The 13,173-nt window shown below is 43.5% G+C and overlaps 2 protein-coding genes across 2 annotated transcripts; one reads left to right on the top strand and one right to left on the bottom strand.

Moving 5' to 3' along the window:
- Positions 1-6,891: 6,891 nt before the first annotated feature.
- Positions 6,892-8,960, bottom strand: LOC101280271 (histone H2B type 3-B). The gene has a single exon (XM_033413484.2). The coding sequence runs from the start codon at positions 8,921-8,923 to the stop codon at positions 8,543-8,545; it is 381 nt and encodes a 126-aa protein (XP_033269375.1). The 5' UTR covers positions 8,924-8,960; the 3' UTR covers positions 6,892-8,542.
- Positions 8,961-9,039: 79 nt separating this feature from the next.
- On the top strand, positions 9,040-10,405 carry LOC101280026 (histone H2A type 3). Its single transcript, XM_004284025.4, has one exon. The coding sequence runs from the start codon at positions 9,237-9,239 to the stop codon at positions 9,627-9,629; it is 393 nt and encodes a 130-aa protein (XP_004284073.1). The 5' UTR covers positions 9,040-9,236; the 3' UTR covers positions 9,630-10,405.
- Positions 10,406-13,173: the final 2,768 nt, after the last annotated feature.

Raw genomic sequence — 13,173 nt, 5'->3', positions numbered from 1 at the left:
GAAAATAAATAGTGATGTCCGCCGCCTCACTTGTGCCAGAGGCGCAGCCCAAGGAGAGCTCCTAGAAGGCAGTTAGGGAGGCTTAGCACGGCCGCAAGGAGAGCTAGTCCATCTATGTCTATAAGGTGCTGTAGGAGGTGCTTCTCAACACAGATACCTCTTCTAAGGCCATGGGTATCATGAACTCGTGGATCAAGGACACTTTACAGCTCACGCTTCAGCGAGGCCTGCTGCCTGGCGCGCTACAAGCGCTCTTGTAGGTCCAGGGAGGCTCAGAGGGTTGCACGCCTGCTGCAGCCCCATGAGCAGTGTGCCGTGCCAGAAAGTACCAAGACTGTCAAATACACCAGCTCCAAGTGAGGCGGGCCCCTGTGCTCCAGAAACCAAAGGCTCTTTTCACCGCCGCCTCCGCGCTTAGAAAAAGAGCGTGCCACCTGTTGTGGTCGTGAAGTGCTGTTCAGTTGGGATTATGGGAGAGATGGAGTGCGCTCCTGAACTAAAGCTAAGCTTCTTTTCTTAATGGCATATTCACCAGAAAGAGACCTGCTGTGTTAGTCTAGGCCCCAGCCAGAAGCCTGAGAGGGTATAGCCCTGACGCTTGAGCCGTTGAACCCAGTCCAGGCCTTTCTGTCTGCGTGTGGCGAGAGACCTGCGAGTGAGGGGCACGGATCACCTTCAAGAAGGCTTAATGCCAACCTCTTCCTCTACCCATACCCCCTCGTGGGTCAGGGCGGGGTGTGCTGAACATGACACTGGGTGAGGCTCTGGGTGTTGTAACAGACTAGGCAGCGACTTTTGGGGCCGTCCTTCCCGCGTTTACAAGGCAAAGCATCACGAGCTTTTGCTCAAAACATTTAAGCAGCATTGAGTTTGAGCAGCTCCTTATAAGCACTAACGCTATTCCTGTTTGAAATATCAAAACAGCAGGAGGACAGGTACTGGTCTAGACCCTCATACTCAGCTATAATCCTTCAAACTAGATTGGTATTCTTTTATCCGAAAAAAAGTGTATACTTTTTTAACATATGCCTCATAAACGGTTTAAGAGCTTTTTTCTCCTCAGTCTTACTGAGGTATAATTGACATACAGCATTGTACAAGTTTAAGGAACTGGAAGTTTGTACCTTTTGACTGCCTTCATCCAATTCCCCATCCCCTCCCCACCCCTGCCTCTGGTAACCACAAATCTGATGTTTTTCTATGAGCTTGTTTGCTTGTTTTTGAAGTGTAATTGACCTACAACACTATGTTAATTCCTGGTACACAACATAGTGATTCCATATTTCTAAACATTTGAAAATGATCACCATGATAATCTAGTTGTCATCTGTCAGTATATTATATAATTATTGACTGACTATATTCCCCATGCTGTACATTTCATATCTGTGACTCATTTATTTTGTAACTAAGAGCTTGTACCTCTTAATCTCCCTCACCTATTTCTCTCCTCCTCCAACCCTCCTTCCCCCCGGAAACCACCTGTTTGTTCTCTGTATCTATGACTCCGTTTCTATTTGGTTATGTTTGTTCATTTGGTTTGTTTTCTACATACCACGTATAAGTGAAATACAGTATTTGTCTTTCTCTGTCTGACTTACTTCACTTAGCATAATACCCTCTAGGTCCATCCATGTTGCTGCAAATGGTAAGGTTTCATTCTTCTTTATGGCTAATACTGCATTGTATATATAAACCACATCTTGTTTATCCATTCATCCACTGATGAACACTTAGGTTGCCTCCATATCATGGCTGTTGTAAATAAGGCTGAAATGAAAATCAGGGTGTTTTTGAATTTATGTTTTTGTTTTCTTTGGTTAAATACTCAGAAGTGGAATTTCTGTATTACATGGCAGTTCTATTGATATTTTAAATGTTTTTGAGGAAACTCCATTCTGTTTTCCGTAGTGGCTGCACCAATTTATATTCCTACCAAGAGTGTACGAGGGTTCCCTGTTCTCCACAGCCTCATCAACACTTGTTATTTGTTGTCTTTTTGATAATAGCAATTCTGACAGCTTGAGGTGATATCTCATTGTCGTTTCAGTTTGCATATCCCTGATGATTAGTGATGTTGAGCATCTTTTCATGTGCCTGTTGGCCATCTTTATGTCTTCTTTGGAAAAACATCTATTCAGGGCCTCTGCCCATTTTTTTTTTCTTTTTAATTTATTTTGTTGAAGTATAGTTGATTTGCAATGTTGTGTTAATTTCTGCTGTACAGCAAAGTTATACATATATATACATTCTTTTTCATATTCTTTTCCATTATGGGTTTATCACAAGATATTGAATATAGTTCCCTGTGCTATACAGTAAGACCTTGCTTTTTTAAAAATTACTTAGTTTATTTCATTTTTGGCTGCATTGGGTCTTTGTTGCTGCACATGGGCTTTCTCTAGTTGTGGCGAGCGGGGGCTACTCTTCATTGTGGTGCATGAGCTTCTCATTGCGGTGGCTTCTCTTGTTGCAAAGCACAGGCTCTAGGCGTGCGGGCTTCAGTAGCTGTGGCTTATGGGCTCTAGAGCCCTCTGCCCATTTTTTAACTGGGTTGTTGGGGTGGAGGTTATGTTGAGTTGTATGAGTTTTTTGTATACTTTGGATATTAATCCCTTGCAGATATATTGTTTACAAACATCTTCTCCCATTCAGTAGGCAGTCTTTTCATTTTGTTGATAGTTTCCTTCACTGTTCAAAAGCTTTTTAGTTTGATGTAGTCCCATTTGTTTATTTTTGCTTTTGTTGCCCTTGCCTGAGGAGACATATTCAAAAAAATACTGCTAAGACTGATGTCAAAGAGTGTACTACCTATGTTTTCTTCTAGATGTTTTATGGTGTCAGGTCTTAATCCATTTAAGTCTTTAATCCATTTTGAATTTATTTTAGTCTATTATTTTAGTCTATTTTGTCCATTTTTAGTGAGATATCTTTTCCCCAATGTATATTCTTGCCTCCTTTGTCATAGATTAATTGCCCATATAAATGTGGGTTCATTTCTGGGCTCTCTATTCATTCAGTTCCATTGACCTATGTGCCTGCTTTTGTGCCAGTACCATGCTGTTTTGATTACTGTAGCTTTGTACCATAAACTGAAGTCAGGGAGTATGATACCTCCAGCTTTGTTCTTTTGTTTCAACAGGGCTTTGGATTCTCTGGGTCTTTTGACTTTCTATACAAATTTTAGAATTATTTATTCTAGTCCTATGAAAAAAATGCCATTGGTATTTTGATAGGGATTGCATTGAACCTGTAGATTGCCTTGGATAGTTTGGTCATTTTAACAATATTAATTCTTCCAATCCATGAACACAGTATATCTTTCCATATGTTTGTGTCATCTTCAATTTCTTTCATCAGTGTTTTATAGTTTTCCAAGTACAGATCTTTTACCTCCTTGGTTAGATTTATTCCAGGTATTTTATTCTTTTTGAGGCAATTGTGAATGGGAGTCTTTTCTTTTTCTGCCAGTTTGTTGTTAGTGTATAGAAATGCAACAGATATCTATATATTAATTTTGTGTCCTGCAACTTTACTGAATTCGTTGATGAGTTCAAGTAATTTTTTTAGTGGTGTCTTTATGATTTTCTATGTATAGTATCATGTCATCTGCAAACAGTGACATTTTTACTTCTTCCTTTGTAATTTGGACTCCTTTCATTTGTTTTTCTTATCTGATTGCTGTCACTAGGACTTCCAATACTATGCTGAATAAAAAAGGTGAGAGTGGACATCCTTTTCTTGTTCCGGATCTTAGAAGAAATGCTTTCAGCTTTTCACTGCTGAGTATGATGTTTGTTAGCTGTGAGCTTGTGGCCTTTATTATGTTGAGGTATGTTCCCTCTATACCTACACGTTATTGGGAGTTTTTATCATAAATGGATGCTGCATCTATTGAGATGATCATATGATTTTTATTCTTCAGTTTGTTAACATGGTGTATCACATTGATTGATCTGTAGATATTGAACCAACTTTTCATTTCTGGGATAAATCCCACTTGATCATAGTGTATGATCTTTTTAATGTCTTGTTGAATTCAGTTTGTTAATATTTTGTTGGAATTTTTGCATCTATGTTCATAAGTGATATTGGCCTGTAATTTTCTTTTGTTGTGATATCTTTGGTTTTAGTGTCAGGGTGTTGCTGGTCTCAGAATGAGTTCAGAAGCATTTCTTACTCTGTAATTTTTTGGGATAGTTTGAAAAGGATATGTGCTAACTCTTCTCTAAATGTTTGGTAGAATTCAAACATTTGAAAATGTCTGGTCCTGGGCTTTTGTTTGTTGGGAGGCTTTGTTTGTTTTTTTACTTATCCAGTTTCAATCCTGGTGATTGGTCTATTCATATTTTCTATTTCTTCCTGACTCAGTTTTGGAAGATTGTATATTTCTAGAAATTCATCCATTTCTTCTAGGTTTTTCATTTTATTGGTGTATAATTGTTCACAGTAATCTTTTATGATCCTTTGTAATTCTGTGATGTCTGTTGTAACTTCTCCTTTATGCTCCTTTTAAGAAGCTTTTCAATAAAACAAACGGAGCACTTTTTAAAAAAATTGTTAACCATATGCAAAATACATGACACACTTAATAACAACTAAGGTATGCAAGGCCTTACTGGGCCCATGCTGTTCTCACTCTAAAAAATATCTCATAGTGCCGGTGACTCCCAAACCATGAAGAACACCTTCAGAGAACAACTCAGTCTCCAAGAGCCAAAATGCTATGTGAGATTTGGATTCACAGCTGTGTTCCCTCAGGTGGACAATGGCCATCTGACTCCTCCCTCAGGAACTCACACACATCATTTCCAGGGCCTGCCACTCATTAATCAATATTTAACCTCCTATACAGTAAATACTGTTTTGCATTTGTAATTTCTTGTTAAAATGACAGTTTTTCCCCTCCAAAATACTTTCTTTACTCCATAATAATTAACAAATTTGACTTGAAATTTCTCATATGAAAAAGGAGTCTCCTTGATACATTTCAGATTGTATACCTGCAAAATTCCTCCAGTTCCTTCCAGGTCCTTAGTTTAAGCATTTACCTTGGTTATTTCAGATCCAGAGAATGATTCCATTGTGCTGAGTCCTAGTTCTCCTTGCCTCTATGTATTCTCAAGTACTTGGTTAACTGCCCTAGTTTAACTTTCAACTTAACAGAACGTGTATTTCTTTGTTGTAACAATATGATAGACATGGTTTCTGTATACAATTTCTCTCAGTTTTTTCAATCATAAAATCTCAATAGCAGGGACTCTGTATCACCTTGCCGCTTCCTTAACAGATTCCCCTCCTAGGAGAGGGCTAAATCGAGCCCAGTCTGCACCTGAGGCTGTGTGTACAACCTCCACTGGACTGTTCAGCAAATAGAGGCAGCCTTTTTTTTAACTTCAAGCTAATTCTGTGTGCCAAAGAAGTCAACAGTACTGAGAAATTAATTGATATTTTGCATTATTCGCAGAAAAATTTATTTTTTAAAGAATGGTATTTGCAGATTATTGTAAAATCTTCATTTTGCTTCTTTTATTTTTGGTACTAAGCAGTGCTTTTGCCTACTGCTAGCACTATATATCACATTCTCTGCTGGAGACAATTTTCACTTATTAGACCTATGGTTTAAGCTCATTAAGGTAAAGAATCACGTGAATCTGCGAGACTACTTTCATGTGACTAGAAGTTTTCATTAAGATACTGACTCCCAAGCTACTTTGGTAGGAGGCTGAGGGCTTGGACCCAGTCAGCAGGTCCCCATTTCAAAGTGGAGGGCTGAATTTTGCAGTTTTTAATATGAATCAGATATCTACTGAGAAAATTAAAGGTGTGGACTTGTTGATGACAGATCGCTGTTTAACTTTTTTTAATAGATTTATTTTACTTATCTATTTACTTATTTATTCTTTGGCTGTGTTGGGTCTTCGCTGCTGCATGCAGGCTCCCTTCTGTTGTGATGAGCGGGGTGCCACTCCTCGCTGAGGTGCACGGGCCTCTAACCCTGCGGTGTCCTCTCCAGTTGTGGAGCGCGGGCTCCAGGCGCGGGCTTCAGCAGCTGTCACGTGGGCCTCAGTAGTTCTGGTTCATGGGCTCTAGAGCACAGGCTCAGTAGTTGTGGTGCACGGGCTGAGTTGCTCCGCGGCACGTGGGATCCTCCCGGACCAGGGCCTGAACCCTTGTCCGCGGCACTGGCAGGCGGATTCCCAACCACTGCGTCACCAGGGAAGCCCCACTGTTTAATTTCTGTATTACAACTAGGAAGGCAAGGAAATGAGTTAAACTGCTCTGACAAAATTCCCATTTTGAGGTATTTATTTTTTTTAATACTGTTTCAGAGCTCGTATCTATAAAAGAGAACAAAGGAAAAGAAATGATGCTGCACACTGCTATCATTATAACCATAATAATACTATATATGCCCATGGATGCACAAACTAATTGAGGCAGAAAGGAAAGGAGGGAGAGGCAGGGAGGGCGGGACCACTATCCATCTCTTTAAATGAGGCAGGTGTCACTTAAGTTTTATTTTCGGTTTTACATATACCTATCAAAACTTATTTATGTTTAAACAATTGTGTACTGTCCAGATGATTTTTAAACACTGACTTCTGGTCACCTACAAGTATTTTAAAATTTCAATATCCTTTTTTGTAGAGAAAGGAGATAGATAAAACAGTGTAAAAAATATATATCTTAGGCTTCCCTGGTGGCGCAGTGGTTGAGAGTCCGCCTGCCGATGCAGGGGACATGGGTTCGTGCCCCGGTCCGGGAAGATCCCACATGCCACGGAGCAGCTGGGCCCGTGAGTCATGGCTGCTGAGCCTGCGCGTCCGGAGCCTGTGCTCCGGGAGAGACCACAGCAGTGAGGGGCCCGTGTACCGCAAAAAAAAAAAAAAAAAAAAAATATATATATATATATATATATATATATATATATATACACCTTACATTAGGATGAAATTCTGAGGCAGAAGTTGAATGAAGATATGAGTTCAAGGTGAAAAAATTATCTAAAATCGCTCAGTGTTAACAAGTAATTTAATAGTGTATTTTATGAGTTGCTAGGGTTATGGTATCGAATTGCTGTTTCAATAGATACCTTTAAAAGATTGATGTGAAACCATTTTGTTTTGTAAAACGTCCTACCTTGGGATTTGCATCCTTGCAATTATTTGAACTAGACATAAAATGTTTTGGACGCCAACTTTAAAATGTGTGAGGTTTTAGAAATTCTTTTAGAGTGGACCCACGTAGGAAAAGGAATGGGGCGGGCGGGGTGGGGGGGCGATGGGCTTCCAGCAGCCGTGGCTGAAGACACTCGGTGGGGGTGGCGACGTTTCCTCCCCAGCTCCGCCCGCCCAGCCGGACCAGGCATGCAACCCGCTTCCTTTGGAGATGATTCACAAAAAACATGATTATTAGCCTTTAACTGAACGTCTGTTCCTTGCCTGAGATGATGACACGACTTTTCAATCTAATTCTCAAAACGGCTCAAGGAAGTGATTATTTGAAATCTCCTTCTTACAAATGAGAAAAAACAAGGCAAGAAAAAAGGTAGGCGATGTCTTCTTCAGAGTGAAGACTCTTCATGCCAAAGCGCTTTCCCTTGAACTAAGATGACACTTTCCAAATGAATGCCATGAAATCAGAGAATAGGGAAAGTTCTGCGTCACTAGTGCGTCACAGAAAATAACGTGGCTTAAGTGGGAAAACTACATTTGCTTCGAAAAACGTTATTTTTCCTCTTAAATTGCCCTCCTCCCCACTCCCCTACCCCCCTTAAAGCTACCTGCAACAGGGGTCGGCTTTTTACATCCGGCTCCTGTGCAAGGAGCGCTGCGTTCCACCACGCTTCCGTTTTTCTTTCGGTTGTCAAACATCCTGCGGTTGAAGGATGCAGACATGCAAACATCCTCCCGGAAAGGTTCATTGCCTTAGGATAAAGGTGTCTGGTTTAGGCAAGGATGCAGCGCCAGGCGCCACCGCCAGAGCTGCGCGACAACCCCCAGGGCCTCACCAACTGCGTCCTTCGGGTTCACCCATCGGGGACACGGAGGTGGAGAGACTGGCACGAGGTCCCACTGGGGGCAGGTGACCTGCGTTCCTTACCGACAGGCTCACACCACACGAACACAAAAAACTAGACATGGAGTCCATGCCCGCAAGCCCCGGGAATGGCACTCTCCACACACTAAGGACACTTGAGTTCAGGGTTCCTACTTTGTTTAGTGAAGCGTCAATAACCTTGAGCGAAGGCGAGGGTGGACACCCAGTTTCTGATTGCCTCCCACATTGTTATTTTGGGTCGCCATTCCATACCCGATCTCCGTAAAAAGCAGATATTCTCCCATTCCGCTCCCATACACACGCGCACACACGTCTACAGGGAGCGGGGAGAACGAGAACGTCCTCCCAGTAACCAAAGAACCGCTAAGGAGCACACATCGGATGCGTTTACATAACCCTTCACGTGTTCGAAACCCTTTCTCGATCTTGTGGGTGGCTCTGAAAAGAGCCTTTGGGTTCCCGGGAACCGGGGCGTGCCTCACTTGGAGCTGGTATACTTCGTGACGGCTTTGGTACCTTCGGACACGGCGTGTTTGGCTAGCTCACCGGGCAACAGCAGGCGCACGGCCGTCTGCACCTCCCGGGACGTGATGGTAGACCGCTTGTTGTAGTGCGCCAAACGAGAGGCCTCGCTAGCAATACGCTCGAAGATGTCGTTGACGAACGAGTTCATAATACCCATAGCCTTGGAAGAAATACCGGTGTCCGGGTGCACCTGCTTTAACACCTTGTACACGTAGATGGAATAACTCTCCTTCCGACTGCGCTTTCGCTTTTTGCCATCCTTTTTCTGCGCCTTCGTGACGGCCTTCTTAGAACCCTTCTTGGGTGCCGGAGCTGATTTGGACGGATCAGGCATTACGGCAGATCTTTCCAAACCGAAAAACCGATACACCTCCAGCAACTCAACTTATACGTCCTGTATTCAAATGAGGAATCAAGAGCTTCTAGTTTCTGATAGGATCAAGCGCAGCGCAACGTCATCACTGGAAAAGGCGCATGCAAATTAGGGGATGGAGGCTTCCTTTTCTGATTGGCCACTGTCGCTACCCAATTGGGAGGCTCCGGCTCCACTACCTCAAGACCATATATAAGGACTCCCTGAGTATTACGGCTTCGTTGCCTGGGGTTCTGTTTCTCGGCTTTCTTCTTTCCCCGCGCCTGATTGGGAGATGTCCGGCCGAGGCAAACAGGGAGGCAAGGCGCGCGCGAAAGCGAAGTCGCGCTCGTCGCGCGCGGGCCTACAGTTTCCTGTCGGCCGAGTGCACCGGCTGCTCCGGAAAGGTAACTACTCTGAGCGTGTGGGTGCTGGTGCGCCTGTGTATCTAGCAGCCGTGCTGGAGTACCTGACGGCTGAGATCCTGGAGCTGGCGGGTAACGCGGCGCGCGACAACAAGAAGACTCGCATTATCCCGCGCCACCTGCAGTTGGCTATCCGCAACGACGAAGAGCTCAACAAGCTGTTGGGCCGCGTGACCATCGCGCAGGGCGGCGTCCTGCCCAACATCCAGGCCGTGTTGCTGCCCAAGAAGACGGAGAGCCACCACAAGGCCAAGGGCAAGTGAGGCCGCGGAGGCGGGCCGGAAACGGCTGTGCGCCCCGGGGGCCCCGTGACACCAAAGGCTCTTTTCAGAGCCACCCATATCTTCTAGAAAAGAGCCGCACTGGTCGAGGGCTGTGTCCTTTTGAGCGCGTTCCTGTGCGAACCTGCGCAAGGCAGGGCTCGCGGGAAACCGACCCCGACGCATGATTTGGGTGCGCCTAGGCGGACAGTGGGCTCAGTGTTCATTTTGTGCGGGGAATGGCGTCTGACAACGCGGCCGTTTTGAGTTTTGCCACCATCAAATCCATGGGGTTTCAATCCCACTCATCCTGAAGGTGTCTTTGTTATTACTGGTGACAAGCTACTTTGGTTCCGGAAAGTGTCATCACTCTGAGATTTAGACACCAAATACGTAGCTGTTTTATCCCAGGGAAAATCTGGTAGATTGATCTGGTATTGAAAGTGTTTAACCTTGAAAGAAACTTTACCACTTGAGGTTCTGATAGGTAAACATGATTTCCATTTTAAAATGTATGAGTGCATGACTTAGTTTTTTAGAGAACATGCGATCAGAATTGTATAACGTACTGGGAATTCTAAGGTCTTGGGAAGGGTTTGTCAGCATTTGAAAATGTCAAATTATATTTCGAAAGTAGGTGTAAGTTTTTAAAGGAAATCTCATGGTAAATAGAATAATTATTTAAAAGAATTTCAATCGTTAAATTTGGGTTGGTCAAACGTTAATCAGAGATCCCCTTAAACTGATCGCTAAAGTCAATAAAATAATTTGTACCTTGAGTTTGATGAGGAAAATTACGTTTGTGAATATAGTAAATTTAAAGTGAACATTGTTAGGACCAGATTAAGTAATATATATGTGGATATTTCAGAAGATGACTTCCTGAATTCCACATTCTGTTATAAATAGGGGTTGTAGTGTCCCAGAGATGCTCCTGCAAAGTCAACTGAGAAATGAGAATGTTAATGGCACCTACTTCATGGAGTGAAGGGATTAAATGAGTTCATCTATACTAATCCCCTTGTTTAAAAATCTCTAGCACAGTATAAGAGCTCAGTAAATGTCTATTCCTGCTGTCATTATCCTTAGTGATTCCATTAATTTTTTTATTTTAACAATAAATACAGGCCAGTAAAATAATTTAGGAATATTATACAATAGTTAGTTATCTTACTAAAATTAGATGTACTCAAACCAGGGCTCCCTAGACACTATCTGGAGCTAACCACATATCTGCTAGTCTTTAGAAAATATCCTAGCACTATAAGACTATTCGCACCAAAAATTGATAGGAACAATCAGTGTGGATGGAAAAAACACCAGACTCTCCTGCAGTGTAGGTAGAGATAGCAGGACCCACATTACCCAGTGGGACCCATTTCAGTGAAACAAATTGCAAGGAATTATGGAAGAGATTATAGAGCCTTCTGGAGAGGTATACATTATGTTTCCAGTGACAGCCTTCAATTCTAGCTTAAATTTGATTTTTGCATTGATATTCATGTAGGTCATTGTATATCTTCAACCCCTTCCGCGGTATTTAAGAAAGAAAAGTTTCTCAGGAGCAGGGAGCTTGGGTTTTCCAAGTATCATCATGGAGCTCCAGATTTTCAATTCCTAAACTGGAGTGTTAAGATGGAGGCATGAGGACCTCCCTGGCGGCACAGTGGTTAAGAATCCACCTGCCAATGCAGGGGACACGGGTTCAAGCCCAGGTCCGGGAAGATCCCACATGCCGCGGGACAACTAAGCCCGTGCGCTACAGCTACTGAGCCTGCCTGCACACCGCAATGAAGAGCAGCCCCTGCTCACTGCAACTAGAGAAAGCCCGGGAGCAGCAAGGAAGACCCAATGCAGCCAATAAATTAATTAATTAATTAATTATTTTTTAAAAGCGTGAGGTGGGAGGTGCTCTAAGGGGTAGTCAGTCCTTCTTTTGTCACTTCTAAGGCTGAGCTAATACAGCCACAGGGCCTATTTAATTTTCAGTTAATTAAAATTAAATACAAAGGTGCAGTTTCTCAGTCACCCTAGCCACACATGGCTAGTGGCTACCACATTGGACAAAACAGATATAGGAGGTCTCCATCATTACAGAAAGTTCTGTTGGGTAGCTCCGGTCTAAAATCTGATCATCTCTCAGGGTTATCAGGTTCAGAAGCATAAAGTATGCAGAGCTGCCTGCCTTGGTAGAGAAAGCTCATCAGACTCATGCTTAAAGAAGAAAGCACCACATGGCCCAGCAATTCCACCCCCAGATACACACAAGGACTCAGATACCCATGCACCCATGTCACATTCAGAGCAGCATTATTTGTAACATCCCAAAGGTGGAAATAGCCCAAATTTCCATAACAGATGAATGGATAAACAAAAACGTGGTCTATCCATATAGTGGAATACTGTTCAGCCCTAAAAAAGGAATGGCACATACAACATAGATGAGCCTCAAAAAACACTGTGCTAAGTTAAAGAAGCCAGACACAAAAAGTCACACATTGCGTGATCCCATTTATAGGAAACATCCGTAACAGGCAAATCCATAGAGACAGAGAGTAGATAGTGGTTGCCAGTGGCTGGGGGGTAGAGGGGGGACTACAGAGTGTTCACTTTTGGGGTGATGAAAATGTTTCAGAGCTAGGAAGAGGTGATTGTGAATGTACTAAATGTCACTGAATTGCTCACTTTAGAATGGTTTATGCTTATGTGAATTTCACCTTGATTTAAAAAGAAATGTGAAACTAATACATGGATATGCACTAAAAAGAAGAGGAGACTGGGTGTCTCCATCGATTCTATCCAGTAGGTGGAGTGTGGGATGGACAGGGGCTGGCCTGGCTGCACGGTAGCATCCCTTAGGGACCATGTGGGAAGAGGGGCATGGTGTCCCTTTGGGTGGCCACAGCCTTTCCGTCTGCCTGCCTCGATGGAACTTCAAGCCCTTTCTCCAGCCCACTGCCACATGTCACACATTCCCTTCACCAGAATTATCTTGATCATTCTCCCCATGTCCCTATGAAAGATGAAGAAAGGAGGTGGGAGATCCCAGAGGAAGAATGCAGCCTGGGAAGCCTCAGAAACATCCATGCCCACTGCAGATAAAGTGTCCTTAGTTTCTGGAATTCTCAGCTTAGCCTGGCCCAAGTCAAAGAGCCCACCGCACCTCTCTCCTGGGCGTGGCCTGCACCCAGCCCCTGCTGCACATCTAGTCTCTCCTCCCTACTGTATCAGTTCCCATATGTTCACCAACATATTCAAGAATCTCCCGAGTGAAAAAGGAAATGGACTCCTCCCCCCTCTCCGAGTTTCTGTGCTCCCCCAGACCCTGGATTAGAATTTGGAGAACTGGGTCACCCAGCTCCCAGTGCCGTCGGATCTGGGCTGAACTGAGCTCTTCTCCCCCTGTGTCACCCTGTTACATGGCTGCCCCAGCCCTGGTCATCAGGATCTGCCTAGTGCCCCCCCCACTCCCCTACCCCCAGCCAGGGTTTTGTTTCCATGCATTGCTCACAAAACTTCATGAAGGCTTTGATTTTCTCCAATGCAT

The sequence above is a fragment of the Orcinus orca genome, chromosome 3 (assembly GCF_937001465.1).
Source record: "Orcinus orca chromosome 3, mOrcOrc1.1, whole genome shotgun sequence".
Classification (NCBI taxonomy): Eukaryota; Metazoa; Chordata; class Mammalia; order Artiodactyla; family Delphinidae; genus Orcinus; species Orcinus orca.
The sequence above is the reverse complement of the archived record's forward strand: the minus strand, read 5'-3'. Positions and strand labels throughout refer to the sequence as shown.

Coding starts and splice junctions, on each gene's coding strand:
- LOC101280271 (XM_033413484.2), bottom strand. CDS start 8,923: ATGCCTGATCCGTCCAAATCAGCTCCGGCACCCAAGAAGGGTTCTAAG.
- LOC101280026 (XM_004284025.4), top strand. CDS start 9,237: ATGTCCGGCCGAGGCAAACAGGGAGGCAAGGCGCGCGCGAAAGCGAAG.